The sequence below is a fragment of the Chiloscyllium plagiosum genome, chromosome 38 (assembly GCF_004010195.1).
Source record: "Chiloscyllium plagiosum isolate BGI_BamShark_2017 chromosome 38, ASM401019v2, whole genome shotgun sequence".
NCBI classification, from domain to species: domain Eukaryota; kingdom Metazoa; phylum Chordata; class Chondrichthyes; order Orectolobiformes; family Hemiscylliidae; genus Chiloscyllium; species Chiloscyllium plagiosum.
The window spans coordinates 6,198,989-6,213,729 of record NC_057747.1 but is presented as its reverse complement, the minus strand read 5'-3'; the positions used below and the strand labels follow the sequence as shown (position 1 = coordinate 6,213,729).

General features: G+C 41.6%; 1 protein-coding gene across 2 annotated transcripts in view; it reads right to left on the bottom strand.

Annotated features, from left to right (window-relative positions):
- bmpr1aa (bone morphogenetic protein receptor, type IAa) overlaps positions 1-14,741 on the bottom strand; it is a 136,524-nt gene that overhangs the window by 21,259 nt on the left and 100,524 nt on the right. For both annotated transcript variants that reach the window (XM_043678714.1, XM_043678716.1), the window contains 2 exons: positions 9,098-9,197; positions 6,476-6,575 (listed from right to left, as the gene is read on the bottom strand). In XM_043678714.1, the coding sequence (XP_043534649.1) occupies positions 6,476-6,575; positions 9,098-9,197 (200 nt within the window). The remainder of the gene's footprint in view (positions 1-6,475; positions 6,576-9,097; positions 9,198-14,741) is intronic.

Here is a 14,741-nt window from a genome sequence, read left to right as displayed (position 1 = left end):
ACCCAGCACTCCACTGATCACAGGCCTCCAGTCTGAAAAACAATCCTCCACCACCACCTTCTGTCTTCTACCTTTGAGCCAGTTCTATATCCAAATGGCTAGTTTGCCCTACATTCCGTGAGATCTAACCTTGCTAACCAGTCTCCCATAGGGAACCTTGTCGAACGCCTTACTGAAGTCCACATAGATCACATCTACCACTCTGCCCTCATCAACCCTCTTTGTTACTTCTTCAAAAAACTCAATCAAGTTTGTGAGACATGATTTCCTACCCACAAAGCCATGCTGACTATCCCAAATCAGTCCTTGCCTTTCCAAATACATGTAAATCCTGATCCTCAGGATTCCCTCCAACAACCTGCCCATCACCGACATCAGGCTCACAGGTCTATAGTTCCCTGGCTTGTCCTTACCACCCTTCTTAAACAGTGGCACCACGTTAGCCAACCTCCAGTCTTCCGGCACCTCACCTGTGACTATCAATGATACAAATATCTCAGCAAGAGTCAGAGGAATCACTTCCCCAGCTTCCCACAGAGTTCCAGGGTACACTTGATCAGGTCCTGGGGATTTATCCACCTTTATGCGTTTCAAGACATCCAGCACTTCCTCCTCTGTAATTTGGACATTTTGCAAGGTGTCACCATCTATTTCCCGACAGTCTATATCTTCCATAGTAAATTCTGATGCAAAATACTCATTTGGTATCTCCCCCATTTTCTGCAGCTCCACAGAGGCCGCCTTGCTGATCTTTGAGGGATCCTATTTTCTCCCTCGTTACCCTTTTGTCCTTAACGTATTTGTAAAATCCCTTTGGATTCTCCTTAATTCTATTTGCCAAAGCTATCTCATGTCCCCTTTTTGCCCTCTTAAGTATACTCCCACTGTCTTTATACTCTAAGGATTCACTCGATCTATCCTGTTTCTTACATATGTTTCCTTCTTTTTCTTAACCAAACCTTCAATTTCTTTAGTCATCCAGCATTCCCTATACCTTATCAGCCTTTTCTTTCACCCTAACAGGAATATACTTTCTCTGGATTCTTATTATCTCATTTCTGAAGGCTTCCCATTTTCCAGCCATTCCTTTACCTGTGAACATCTGCCCCCAATCAGCTTTCGAAAGTTCTTGCTTAATACCTTTGTCCAATTTAGAACTTCAACTTTTAGATCTGGCCTATCCTTTTCCATCACTATTTTAAATCTAATAGAATTATGGTTGCTGGCCCCAAAGTGCTCCTCCACTGACACCTCAGTCACCTGCTCTGCCTTATTTCCCAAGAGTAGGTCAAGTTTTGCACCTTCTCTAGTACGTACATCCACATACTGACTCAGAAAATTTTCTTGTATACACTTAACAAATTCCTCTCCATCTAAACCCTTAACACCATGGCAGTCCCAGTCTGTTTGGACAGTTAAAATCCCCTAACATAATCACCCTATTATTCTTACAGATAACTGAGATCTCTTTACAAATTTGTTTCTCAATTACCCTCTGACTATTAGTGGGTCTATAATACAATCCCAATCCTGTGTTTGTGGATTGATCTACAAAGAGCCATGCGGACTTGATAGGCTGAATGTCCCCTTTTCAGATCAGGAAGGGGATTGAGATATCAGGATCATTTCTAGACCTCAACCCGGCACCACAACAGCATCAGTTAGTAACACAATTTTCTTTGAGAAAGGTCCCAGTTGGCCCAGAGGGGAACCTGGTGCTACAGTGGGGCCAGCTCGTATGGGAAGGAGGCAGGAACTAGATCTGCTGGGCAATTTTTAAAAGACCTATTGCAGCTATTCCAATGCTTGCCCATTGTCTGAATGGAATAGAGCGAAGAGGAGTTCAGAGGGTGAGCAGCCTCACAGCCCACAACAGTGCTCAAAGATGCCTCTTAACTATTACTCGAGCTGCTCTGCTCAAATGATGGTAACTCACTGCCCCTGCATCAGACTCTTGGTTTCGCAATTCTGTTTCATTCAAGATCAATCAGCAGTAGATACATCACAGATAAATGAGACAATGCATAACAGTCAGAAGAACGAGGAGGTTAGTTATTACCTGAAATGTATGAATTGGGTTGGAAAGTTAAAATTCCCTACCATAATCACCCTATTATTCTTACAGATAGTTGAGATCTCCTTACAAGTTTATTTCTAAATTTTCTTCTGACTATTAGGTGGTCTATAATACAATCCCAATAAGGTGATCATCCCTTTCTTATTTCTCAGTTCCACCCAAAAAACTTCCCTGGATGTATTTCCAGGAATGTCCTCCCTCAGCACAGCTGTAATGCTATCCCTTATCAAAAACACCACTCCCCCTCCTCTCTTGCCTCCCTTTCTATCCTTCCTGTAGCATTTGTATCCTGGAACATTAAACTGCCAGTCCTATCCATCCCTGAGACACGTTTCTGTAATTGCTATGATATCCCAGTCCCATATTCCTAACCATGCCCTGAGTTCATCTGCCTTCCCTGTTAGGCCCCTTGCATTGAAATAAATGCAGTTTAATTTATTAATCCTACCTTATCCATGCCTGCCTGACTGTTTGACTTGCTTCTGTTCTCAACTGTATCAGTTTCAGATTGACCCCAATTTAGGTGCAATCTGTCCTTCTTGTACAGGTCATTTCTACCCCAAAAGAGATTCCAATGATCCAAAAATGTGAATCCTTCTCCCATATACCAGCTCCTCAGCCATGCCATTCAACTACTCTATCCTCCTATTCCTGCCCTCACTAGCTCGTAGCACCAGGAGTAATCCAGATATTACTACTCTCGAGGAACTCCTTTTTAAATTCCTGCCTAACTCTCTGTAAGCTCCCTTCAGACTCTCGACCTTTTCCCTTCCTATTTCGTTGGTTCCAATGTGGACAATGACCTCTTGCTGGCCCCTCTCCCCCGTGAGCACATTCTGCACCCTCTCTGAGGCATTGTTGATCCTGGCACCAGGGAAGCAACACACCATTCTATTTTTCACTGCTGGCCACAGAAACGTCTGTCTGTACCTTGGACTGGAGAATCCCCTAACACAATTGATTTCTTGGAACCCAAAGTACCCCTCGTTGCATTAGAGCCAGTCTCAGTACCAGAAATTTGGTGTTTATGCTATGTTCCCCGAAGACTCCATCACCCCCTACATTTTCCAAAACAGCATACCTGTTTGAAATGGGTATCGCCACAAAAGACTCCTGCACTAGCTGCCTACCTCTCTTACCTTTCCTGGAGTTAACCCATCTATGTGACTGTACCTGAGACTTTTCCCCCTTCCTATAACTGCTATCTATCACATACTGTTGCTGTTACAAATTCCTCATTGCTTCTGTCTCTCCAACCGATCCATTCGATCTGATAAGATTTGCAACCAACAGCATTTATGGCAGATATAATCCACTGTAATCCCTCAACCTAAACTCCCGCATCTGACAAGAAGCGCATATCACTCTACTCAAGACCATTTTTGCTTCTTCACAATCTACAGACCCAGAAAATAACACCATCTTATTCCTCTACAAACACTGACCCAGGTTAAATAACTAGTTATGACTTATACTTTAAGTTTAATCAAGAGACATATCTCCATATAATCAAGAAAGAACCCACTATACTCACTACTGCAGACTTTGTTCTCCCTGAATCATGAGATCTAACCTTGCTAACCAGTCTCTCAAGGGGAACCTTGTCAAACGCCTTACTGAAGTCCATATGGATCACAACTACCGCTCTGTCCTCATCAATCCTCTGTTACTTCTTCAAAAAACTCAATCAGTTGTTGAATCATTTCCCACACGCAAAGCCATGTTGACTAGCCCTAATCAGTCCTTGCCTTTCCAAATACACATAAATCCAGTCCCTCAGGATTCCCTCCAACATCTTGCCCACTACCAACCTCAGACTCACTGGTCTATAGTTCCCTGGCTTGTCCTTGCCAGCTATCTTAAATAATGGTACCATGTTCGCCAACATCCAGTCTTCTGGCACCTCACCTGTGACTATAGATGATACAAATATTTCAGCAAGGGACCCAGCAATCACTTCCCCAGCTTCCCACAGAGTTCTAGGGTACAACTGATCAGGTCCTGGGGATTTATCCACCTTTATGCGTTTCAAAACACCCAGCACGTCCTCCTCTGTTAAATGGGCATTTTTCAAAATGTCACCATCTATTTCTCCACATTGTATATCTTCCATGTCCTTCTCCACAGTAAATACTGATGCAAAATACTCGTTAAGCATCTCCCTCATCTCCTGCAGCTCCACACAAAGGCTGCCTTGCTAATCTTTGAGGCGCCCTACTCTCTCCCGAGTTACCCTTTTGTCCTTAATATATTTGTAAAAACCCTGTGGCTTCTCCTTAACCCTATTTGCCAAAGCTATCTCATGTCCCCTTTTTACCCTCCCGATTTCCCCCATAAGCATTCTTCCACTGCCTTTGTACTCTAAGGATTCACTCAATTTGTCCTGTCTATACCGGATATATGCTTCCTTCTTTTTCTTAACCAAACCCTCAATTTCTCTAGTCATCCAGCATTCTCTACACCTACCAGCCTTTCCTTTCACCCCAAAAGGAATATACTGTCTCAGAACTCTTGTTACCTCATTTCTGAAGGCTTCCCATTTTCCAGTCCCTTTACCTGTGAATATCTGCACCCAATCAGCCTTTAAAAGTTCTTGCCTAATACCGTCAAAATTAGCCTTTGTCCAATTTAGAACTTCAACTGTTAGATCTGGTCTATCCTTTTCCATCACTATTTTGAAACTAATAGAATTATGGTCACTGGCCCCAAAGTGCTTCCCCACTGACACCTCAGTCACCAGTTCTGCCTTATTTCCCAAGAATAGGTCAAGTTGTGTACCTTCTCTAGTAGGTACATCCACATATTGACTTAGAAAAATTTCTTGTACACTCTTAACAAATTCCTCTCCATCTAAACCCTTAACACTATGGCAATTCCATTGGAAAGTTAAAATCCCATACCACCCTAATATTTTTACAGATACCTGAATTCTCCTTACAAATTTGTTTCTCAATTTCCTGCTGGCTATTAGAGGCTCTATAATACAATCCCAATAAAGTGATCATCCCTTTCTTATTTCTCAGTTCCACCCAAATAACTTCCCTGGATGTATTTCCGGGAATATCCTCCCCAAGTACAGCCGTAATGCTATCCCTTATCAAAAACGGCACTGGCCCTCCTCCCTTGCCTCTCTTTCTATCCTTCCTATAGCCTTTGTATCCTGGAACATTAAACTGCCAGTCCTGTCCGTCCCTGAGTTACATTCCTGTAATTGCTGTGATATCCCAGCCCCATGTTCCTAACCATCCCTTGAGTTCATCTGCCTTCCTTATTAGGCCTCTTGCATTGAAATAAATACAGTTTAATTTATCAGTTCGACCTTGTTTCTCTGTCTCAGGCTTGCTGCAGTGCTCCAAGCTGGAAGAACAGGACCTCATTTTTTGTTTTGGGAAGAATACAGCATTCTGATTTTAAAGTCGAATTCGATGATTTTAGGGCTTGAGGCCTTGTCTTTCCTCCAACTCCAACACACCAAGCCTCGTCATCACATGGGTTAATACCACATACAACCCATTATCAGCTCCTAGTAGCACTCATTTCTATCTCCTCATTCCCTAGACTGACCTTTAACCACTCCTTTGTCCAACAGTTTTTTTTCCTCTCTATTTGGATGCTATATTCACTTATCATTGACCTTCCCTTCACCCCATCTTCTTTATAAATCTCAACCTTTTTCAGTTCCATCAGTTCTGAGGAAGGATCACTGCAACCAAAACGTTAACTAGATTTCTCCACAGAACTGCTCAGTTTTTCCAGCAATTTCTGTTTTAGTTGTCGATGAAAGAAATATAATACTTTTGACAGCAGGATGTTAGATGGGCAGTTAGCTCTCCGGCTCCATGGCAGTTGCTTTGCTGTTCAGTGGCAGTTGCTCTGAGCAATTTTCAAAATGCCCTAGTTGTATAACCCCAACACTGTTCCTTCTCATTGGTCCAATATTGTCAATACAATAAATTCAACCTCAATTGGGTTTTTGCATCCTGGGCATAATTTAACTTAATTCATTAAATGTGAATTGTTGTCAAAACAACAACCAAAACTCAGGTATCCATTTAACAGCCAATTGTTGCATGCATCTATTTTGGAACAGCCCGTCTCTTAGCTGTTCTGTTCTGGCAGCTGAGGCTGTACTTTAAAATTCAGAAAACCCTTTCAATCTTAAAATGAACATACAATCTTCTGACTTTGTAACAATATTAGTCACTTTATCAAGAGTTTTGTTCCTCAAAACAATCATCAGCCTAGTCCAATGAATATTTTTTCCACATAAAAGGCCAAAACTCGAGAAACATCAACCCCAAGTCCAGATGTTATATTAGTGTAGTATGCAAAATGCAAACAATTAAGAAATTGCCAATAGCTAGAACAACTCGAACATACTCTTAAGTGAGCTCTTACCTGAAGTAGAAAGCAGTTGTGATTATAATCAGGACAAAGATGCAGACAATCAGTGAGATTAATAGGCCTAATCGGTGGATATCGCCCTCAAACAGTCCACCTGTTTGCAAAGAAAAGGTTACGTGAGAAAGTAGCAAAACAAAAACATATGCCATTGGGCTTTGATTATGGACATCACTAAAGGTTTGAGAGTTAGTTTGATACTAGTTGCAAGATACTTTTGTCTGTGGATAGAAGCATAGGTAAGAATACATTCTATTAAGGAATATGTTAAGAAAATTAATATTTTATTTATGAAGACAGTATGTAGTGTAATGATAACATTTTCTTTGAATGAAACATGCATAATTTTTGCAGGTATAATAGAACATTACACATATTAGAATCATGGCATTCAGTCACGGAGTCACAGAGCACACTTTGGTCGAACCAGTCCATGTTGAACATAATCCCAAACTAAACAAGCCCCACCTGCCTGCTCCTGGCCCGTATCCCTCCAAACCTTTCCTATTCATGTATTTATACAAATGTCTTTTTAACATTGTAATTGTGCCCACATCCACCACTTCCCGAGGAAGTGGTGCTCCATATGCTAAACTCCCTCTGAGTAAAAAAATTTGCCCCTCCATGTTTTTCGTAAATCTCTCTCCTCTCACCTTAAAAACGTGCTCACTGTCTTGAAACCCCCCTGCCCCCCCACTCTCGGGAAAAGACAACTACCATGAACCCTATCTATACCCTCACGATTTTATAAATTTATCTATAAGGTCACCTTACAACCTCCTATGCTCCAGTGAAAAAAGTCTCAGCCTGTCCAGCTTTTATTTATAACTTAAACATTCCATACCTGGCAACATCCAAGTAAATCTCTTCTGAATCCTCTCCAGCTTGACAATAGCCTTCCTGTATCTGGGCGACCAGAACTGGACATACTACTCCAGAAGAGGCCTCACTAATGTCCTGTACAACCTCAACATGATTTTCCAACTCCTATACTCAAAGGACTGAGCAATGAATGCAAGCATGCTAAATGCTAAACAGAGTTAGAGCACAGAAACAGATGCTGCAAGTCCAACCAATTCATGCCGACCATAATTCCAAACTAAACTAGTCCTTTTGCCCATATCCCTCCAAATATTTCTTATTCATGTATTTATCTAAATGTCTTTTAAATGTTGTAACTGCACCTGCATCTACCACTTCCTCTAGAATTTCATTCCACATAAAACTGTGTAAAAACAAAAGTTGCCCCCATGTCTTTTTAAAATCTTTCTCCTCACAACTTAAAAATATGTCCTCTAGTCTTGAAATCCCCACTCTAGGGAAAAGACACTTACCATTCACCGTATCTATACCCCTCATTATTTTATAAATCTCTATAAAACCATCTCTCAATCTCCTACTCTCCAGTGAAAGAAATCTCAATCTATACAGCCTTTCTTTATAACTCAAACCCTCCATTCCCGGCAACACCTTGGTAAATTTCCTCTGAACATTCTCCAGCTTAATAATATCATTCCAATAACAGGGAGACCAAAACTGGACATAGACTCCAGAAGAGGCCTCACCAACGTCCTGTCCTGCAGAACCTCAACATAACATCTCAACTCCTATATTCAGTTACTTCAGTAAAATTTGTAATATTTCCAAAGTCTTGCATTTCAACTTAATGCATTAGAAATTCTGATACAGAGATTTAATGGAAAATGCCTATGTAAACCTCTATAGCCTTAATGACATCATCCTACACTAATGCTGTGGAGTCAGTTTTGGCACCTGCCAGCTCAACTATAGAGAAATCTCTACACTGGAACCAATTCTACTTCCCTACAATTCCCGAATAGATTCTGCAGTTTAACTATGAACAATGATAGGAAATTAAATTATTAGATAATAAAAGATAGGTTTTACACAATGAGACTAATTACATTCATTGGCTTGGTACAATTATCTCCATTTCTAATAATACCACAACTGAAGGTTACTTGTGGTTTCAATTCTCCATGTACAATACAATTGGCAAATGGCTAGCATTAGATGATTTTGTATCAAGATTTATTTGCAATATAATTCCAAAGTATTAATCAAAGTAAACAGATAGAGAAATAATGAACTGACTACAGACCACATCATCCTCAACTTAACTCATCACATGACTACAAATTCTCTCATTATGTTTCAGAAAAATTCTGCACTTAGCCCATGTCATAGATGGTCACAATGTTCAAACACTGAAAAGATAAATTGATTCACAGTAGTATAAATTAACCCAACACCAATGCAATTCATGTGCATAATATTTCAGCTGGGTTCAGTGTATGACAAAGTTTATATAAGGCACAGTCACCTTGATCAAAGAATAAATGCAATAACTACATTAGTACATGCATGGGTGTCAACTTCTCTTGGGAAAAGGTGGAGAAATTGAAACTGTCAAGCCATGAATCAACAACTAACACAAGATATCAGGAAAAAAAGTTTCAAAAGATAATTATCAATGACATGTTCTAACTTGGTTTCAAAAATGTACATTTTTCCCATTGAAATATTACACTTCCATATTTTGTTTAGAGACATGAAAGTTCAGACAACCAAAAACTCCAAGCTCTATCTATTACTTACCAGAATCAGAAATTGGAGTAAGTGTTGGGTGCAAATCTTTATTGCAGAAGTCGGTGTTACAGCATTCGATAGTTCTCCGTTTTCTCACTTTCGTTGAATCCTGAGGGGAAAACAAAGACCGAGATCAGTGATTTTCAGGATTCCAAATCTAGGCTCTGTCTTAATAAATAGCTGGTTAGTTCACATATTTTTTGCATAAAATCAAGATTTCACCAGTTACATTAAATCCTGTTACATAGAGATGTACAGTATGGAAACAGGCCCTTTCCTCCAACTTGTCCATGCTGACCCTACTTAAATCTAGTCCCATTTACCAACATTTGGCCACTATCCCTCTAAACCCTATCTATTCACCCACCCATCCAGATGCCTTTTCAATGTTGCAACTGTAATAGCCTCCACCACTTCCTCTGGCAGCTCATTCCAAACTGCCTCCCTCTGCATGAAAACATTGCCCTTTAGGCCCCTTTTAAATGTTTCCCCTCTCACCTTCGACCTATGTCCCACCCCAGGGAAAAGACATTGGCTATTTACCCTTTCTATGCCCCTCATGATTTTATACACTTCTATAAGGACACTCCTCAACCTCCGATGCTCCAGGGAAAATAGCTTCAGCTTATTCAGCCTCTCCTTATAGCTCAAACCCTTCAACCCTGGCAACATGCTCATAAATCTTTTCTGAACCGTTTCAAGTTTCATAACATCCTTCCTATAGTAGGGAGACCAGAACTGTACACATCTTTCAAGAATGCAGGGTTTTCAGCAAAAATCTCTCACTTCCTTCTTCAGATTAATTCCAAAGTTAAAAACATGTTGGTATGGTTATTAAGTTTGCAGATGACACCAAAATTGGAGGGCAGCGAAGAAGGTTGCCTCAGAGTACAACAGGACCTTGATCAGATGGGCCCATGGGCTGAGGAGTCACAGATGGGAGTTTAATTTAGATGAATGTGAGGTGCTGCATTGTGGAAAGACAAACCAGGACAGGACTTATACACTTAATGGTAAGGTCCTGGGGAGTGAACATAACAGCAGAGTAAAGCACAGGACAGGCCCTTTGGCCCTCGGTGTTGTGCCAACGTTTTATCTCACTCTAAGGTCAGACTAACCTACACACCCTTCATTGTACTATCTTCCATATGTCTATCCCTAAAGTATCTGACTATACTACCACTGCTGGCAATGCACTCCATGCACCCACCGCTCTCTGTGTAAAGAGCCCACCTCTGACAGCTCCCCATAACCTTCCTCCAATTACTTTAAAATTATCCGCCTCCTGACAGATATTTCCGATGGGAAAAGGTGTCTGGCTATCCACTTGATCTATGCCTCTCAATGTCTTGGACATCTATCAAGCCACCTCTCATCCTTCTTCACTCCAATGAGAAAAGCCCCAGCTCCCTTAACGTTTCTTCATAAGATATGCTCTCCAGTCCAGGGAGGATCCTGGTAAATCTCCTATGTATCATCTCTAAAGCTTTCACATCTTTCCTATAATGTGGAAACCAGAACTGAACACAATATTCCAAATGTGGTCTAACTAGGACTCTATAGAGCTGCAGCATAACCTTTCTTGTGAAGATTGTAGTTCAGGTTGTGGTTCAGGTTGTAAGTTTGCTCGCTGAGCTGCAAGATTTGTTCTCAGGCATTTCATCACCATGCTAGATAACATCATCAGTGAGCCTCCGTTAAAGCGCTGATGTTCTGTCCGGCTTTCTAATTGTGTCTTGGTCTGTTGAAGTGGGTGATATCACTTCCGATTCTTTTCCTGATAGGGTGGTAAATAGGGTCGAAATTGATTTGCTTGTTGATGGAGTTCCGTGTCCTTGGTACATCTAGTAGTGAGGTCAGAGTTTCTTTGCCAGGGTAATTACAGCATCACTGAAGAAACTCCACAAGACAGGTGAAATTAACAAAACAAACGTTCAAAGAATGAAACCTGAAGGATCCAACACAACCTGCTTCCACGGATTACCAGAAGGTATACAAACCAGAAGGTTCCCCCCTCAGACCAACAGTCTCATTTACCGGCACACCGACATACAGACGAGCGAAGGAACTTAAACGCAGACTGAAATACCTAGTAGAAGACCCATGCCACTCCATCCACTCCACCCATACACCAAGTTAGAGGACGATGAGGTCATGGTTTCCTTCGACAAGACAGCCCTATTCACATCAACAGACATCACCCTGGTCAAAGAAACACTGGCTACACTACTAGACATACCAAGGACACAAATACCAGACAGCATCCTCAAACTAGTAGACCTCTGCCTCACAACCCACTTCACCTTCAATGACAAAACCTACAAACAAATCAACAGGACACCAATATCACCAATATCAGGATTCTTGGCAGAAGCAGTAATGCAGAGATTGGAACGAGCAGCCCTCCCCACGATCCAGCCCAAACTCTGGATCCACTATATGGATGACACCTTTGTCATCATGGACTGGAACAAATTAGAAAAAAACTCACGAACACAAACAACATTCTTACTGGTATAAAGTTCACAAAAGTGAACTTTATACCAGTATTCCCCTCCTTAGATTCTTAGTAGAATGAAAAACCAATGGAGAGCTGCAGAACAGCATCCACAGGAAAGCGACACGCACAGACCAGATACTCAACTACAGGAGCATTCATACCGACACCCACAAACTGAGCTGCATCAGGATTATTTAAACAAGCCATTCACCCAGGAACCACTAGATGTTGAAGAAAAACACCCACACAATATATTCAAGAACAATGGGTGCCTGATAAACACAGTCTGCTGCTTCTTACACAACAAACCTATAAGAAGACATAACACGCCCAGAGACTCTAATCACACAACCATACATTAAAGACATCTCAGAGATGATGATCAGACGACTCTGGCCCCTTGACATCATGGTAGCCCACAAACTTACCAACGCACTGAAACAGCTCTTGATGAATCTAACCAACAATCAGCAGAACAAACGTCACATACAAAACGCCCTGCAATAAACATTTCATTGGACAGACAGGCAGGAAACTTGCGATCAGGATATACGGGCACCAACTAGCCACCAAAGGTCATGACCAACTATCACTGGTATCCTTACACACAAATGATGAGGGACACAAGTTTGACTGGGACAATACATCCACTCTGGGACAGGCTAAACAAAGACACAGGATTTTCTAGAGTCCTGGCATTCGAACCGTAACTTCATCAACAAGTACATCGATTTGGACCCCATTTGCCAACCTCTCAGAAAAAGAACTGGAAGTGATATCACCTACTGGAACAGACCAAGACACAAATAGAAAGCAGGACAGAACACCAGCGCTTCAATGGAGGCTCACTGATGTTACCGAGCATGGAGACAAAATGTCTGAGAACAAACAGCGGTCCCAGAACAGAACCCTGTGGAGCACCACTAGTCACCAAGCTCCAGACTGAATACTTTCCATCTACCACTACCCTCTGTCTTCTATGGGCCAGCCAATTCTGTATCCAGACAGCCAGATTTCCCTGTATCCTATGCCTCCTTCATTTCAGAATGAACCTACCATGGGGAACCTTATCAAATGCCTTGTGGGCGGCACGGTGGCACAGTGGTTAGCACTGCTGCCTCACAGTGCCAGAGACCCGGGTTCAATTCCCGACTCAGGCGACTGACTGTGTGGAGTTTGCACATTCTCCCCGTGTCTGCGTGGGTTTCCTCCGGGTGCTCCGGTTTCCTCCCACAGTCACAAAGATGTGCGGGTCAGGTGAATTGGCCATGCTAAATTGCCCATCTTGAACTGCTGCAGTTCATTTGCTGTGGGTTGACTCACAATACCATTAAGGAGGGAATTCTATGAATTTGACCCAGCAACAACAGTGAAGGAACGATGATATATTTCCAAGTCAGGATGGTGAGTGGCTTGGAGAGGAACTTGAAGGTAGTTGTGTTAGGCTGGGACTATTTTCTCTCGAGTATCGGAGGCTGAAGGTAACCATAGGGAGGTTTATAAAATCATGAGGGGCATGAATAAGATGAATAAACAACGCCTTTTCCCTGAGGTGGGAGAGTCCAAAACTAGAGGGCATAGGTTTAAGGTGAGAGGGGAAAGATTTAAAAGGGGCCTAAGGAGAAACTTTTTCACGCAGAGGTTGGTGCGTTTATTGAATGAGCTGCCAGAGGAAGTGATGGAGGCTGGTACAATTACAACATTTAAAAAGGCATCTAGATGGGTAGATGAATAAGAAGGGTTTAAGAGGGATATGGACCAAATGTTGGCAAATGGGAATAGATTAATTTAGGATAACTGGTCGGCATGGAAGAGTTGGTCTGAAGGGTCTGTTTCCATGCTGTACACATCTATGACTCTGATGTACCTTCAGGGCGTGCACATTACTGGCATATTAGGGTAGATTATTGTAACTTGGCTAGAGAATTAGATTTTGAGGATTGTTTTAAAAGGGGAGAGAGAGAGAGTGAGAGGGAGTCAGAAAAGTGCAGAGAGAGAATTATAGAGTTTAGGGTGCAAACAGCTAAAGGTATGGCCAGCAACTGGGGAACAACTAACATCAGATTGTTCAAAAGGCCAGAATTAGATGAGCAGAGATGACTCAGAGTCTGTAGAACTAGAGGAGATTTCAGACTGTAGGAGGAACTGTCATGGAGGGATTTGAAAACAAAGGAGGTGGGCTTTTAAAATTAAGATTAACTAGGAGATAATATTAGACAGCAAGTACTGGGTGATAGGTGAATTGGACATGGCTTAAGGAAGGAAGTTATGATATGTGCAGCAGGATAGAAATCTCCCATTTATTCTGAGGACAGAACAAGTTTCTACCACTTAAATGAGTGATGAACATAGTTTTCACCTCTTTTGAAACAATTTCATACACTAAGAATCATTGAAACATTGTCCCTCACTCAACAAATCTGACTGCATATCTAAAAGAACGGTTACAGTCTCACAACAAGGGCAAGGTAATTTAGGACTCAAAGGGGAAGGGAGATTTCAATACTCAGGTGATGGTGAATCTTTGGAATTGTCTAAACCAGGAGACTGTGGAGGGTCAGTCATTGGATATTTGCAAGACAAGGATCAATAGATTTCTACATGTCAAATACATCAAAGGATAATGCAGAAAAATGGTTTTGAGGTAAAAGATCCAGTTGATTGGTAGACCAGTCCTTTTTATGCTTCCCCCTTATGCTTCTATGGACTACACTGCTTAAGAATGATAGGGAGGGATAAGGATGTGGAGAACATTCAAAATCAAGGATGATAACTTTAAATGCAAGTTATCTTTGGACTAAGAGCCAAAACTGATCAAGCAGCACAAAAATGGTGAATGAATGAATCTCACTATGAGTTAAGATAAGGTCAACAGGATTCAGACAAGTCCAAATTTATGGCTGATGCAAGATTAGAAGCCAGTCATGGTACCATTGCCACAGTTGAATCTAGAGGCAACCAAGGCAAAGATGGGCTAATGCAGGGGTATAAACAGTGGTATAAGTAGGTGGTCATGTGGTAGAAAGGGGCTCAGAAGCTCATCTCAGATATAAATAAGGTGCCGAGGTAGTTTTTTCTTTAGTTTTATAGTCATCATTACACCAGCTCAGGTGATGGGAATTTGATTTAATGCCCCAGCTTTGGCCTCTGGAT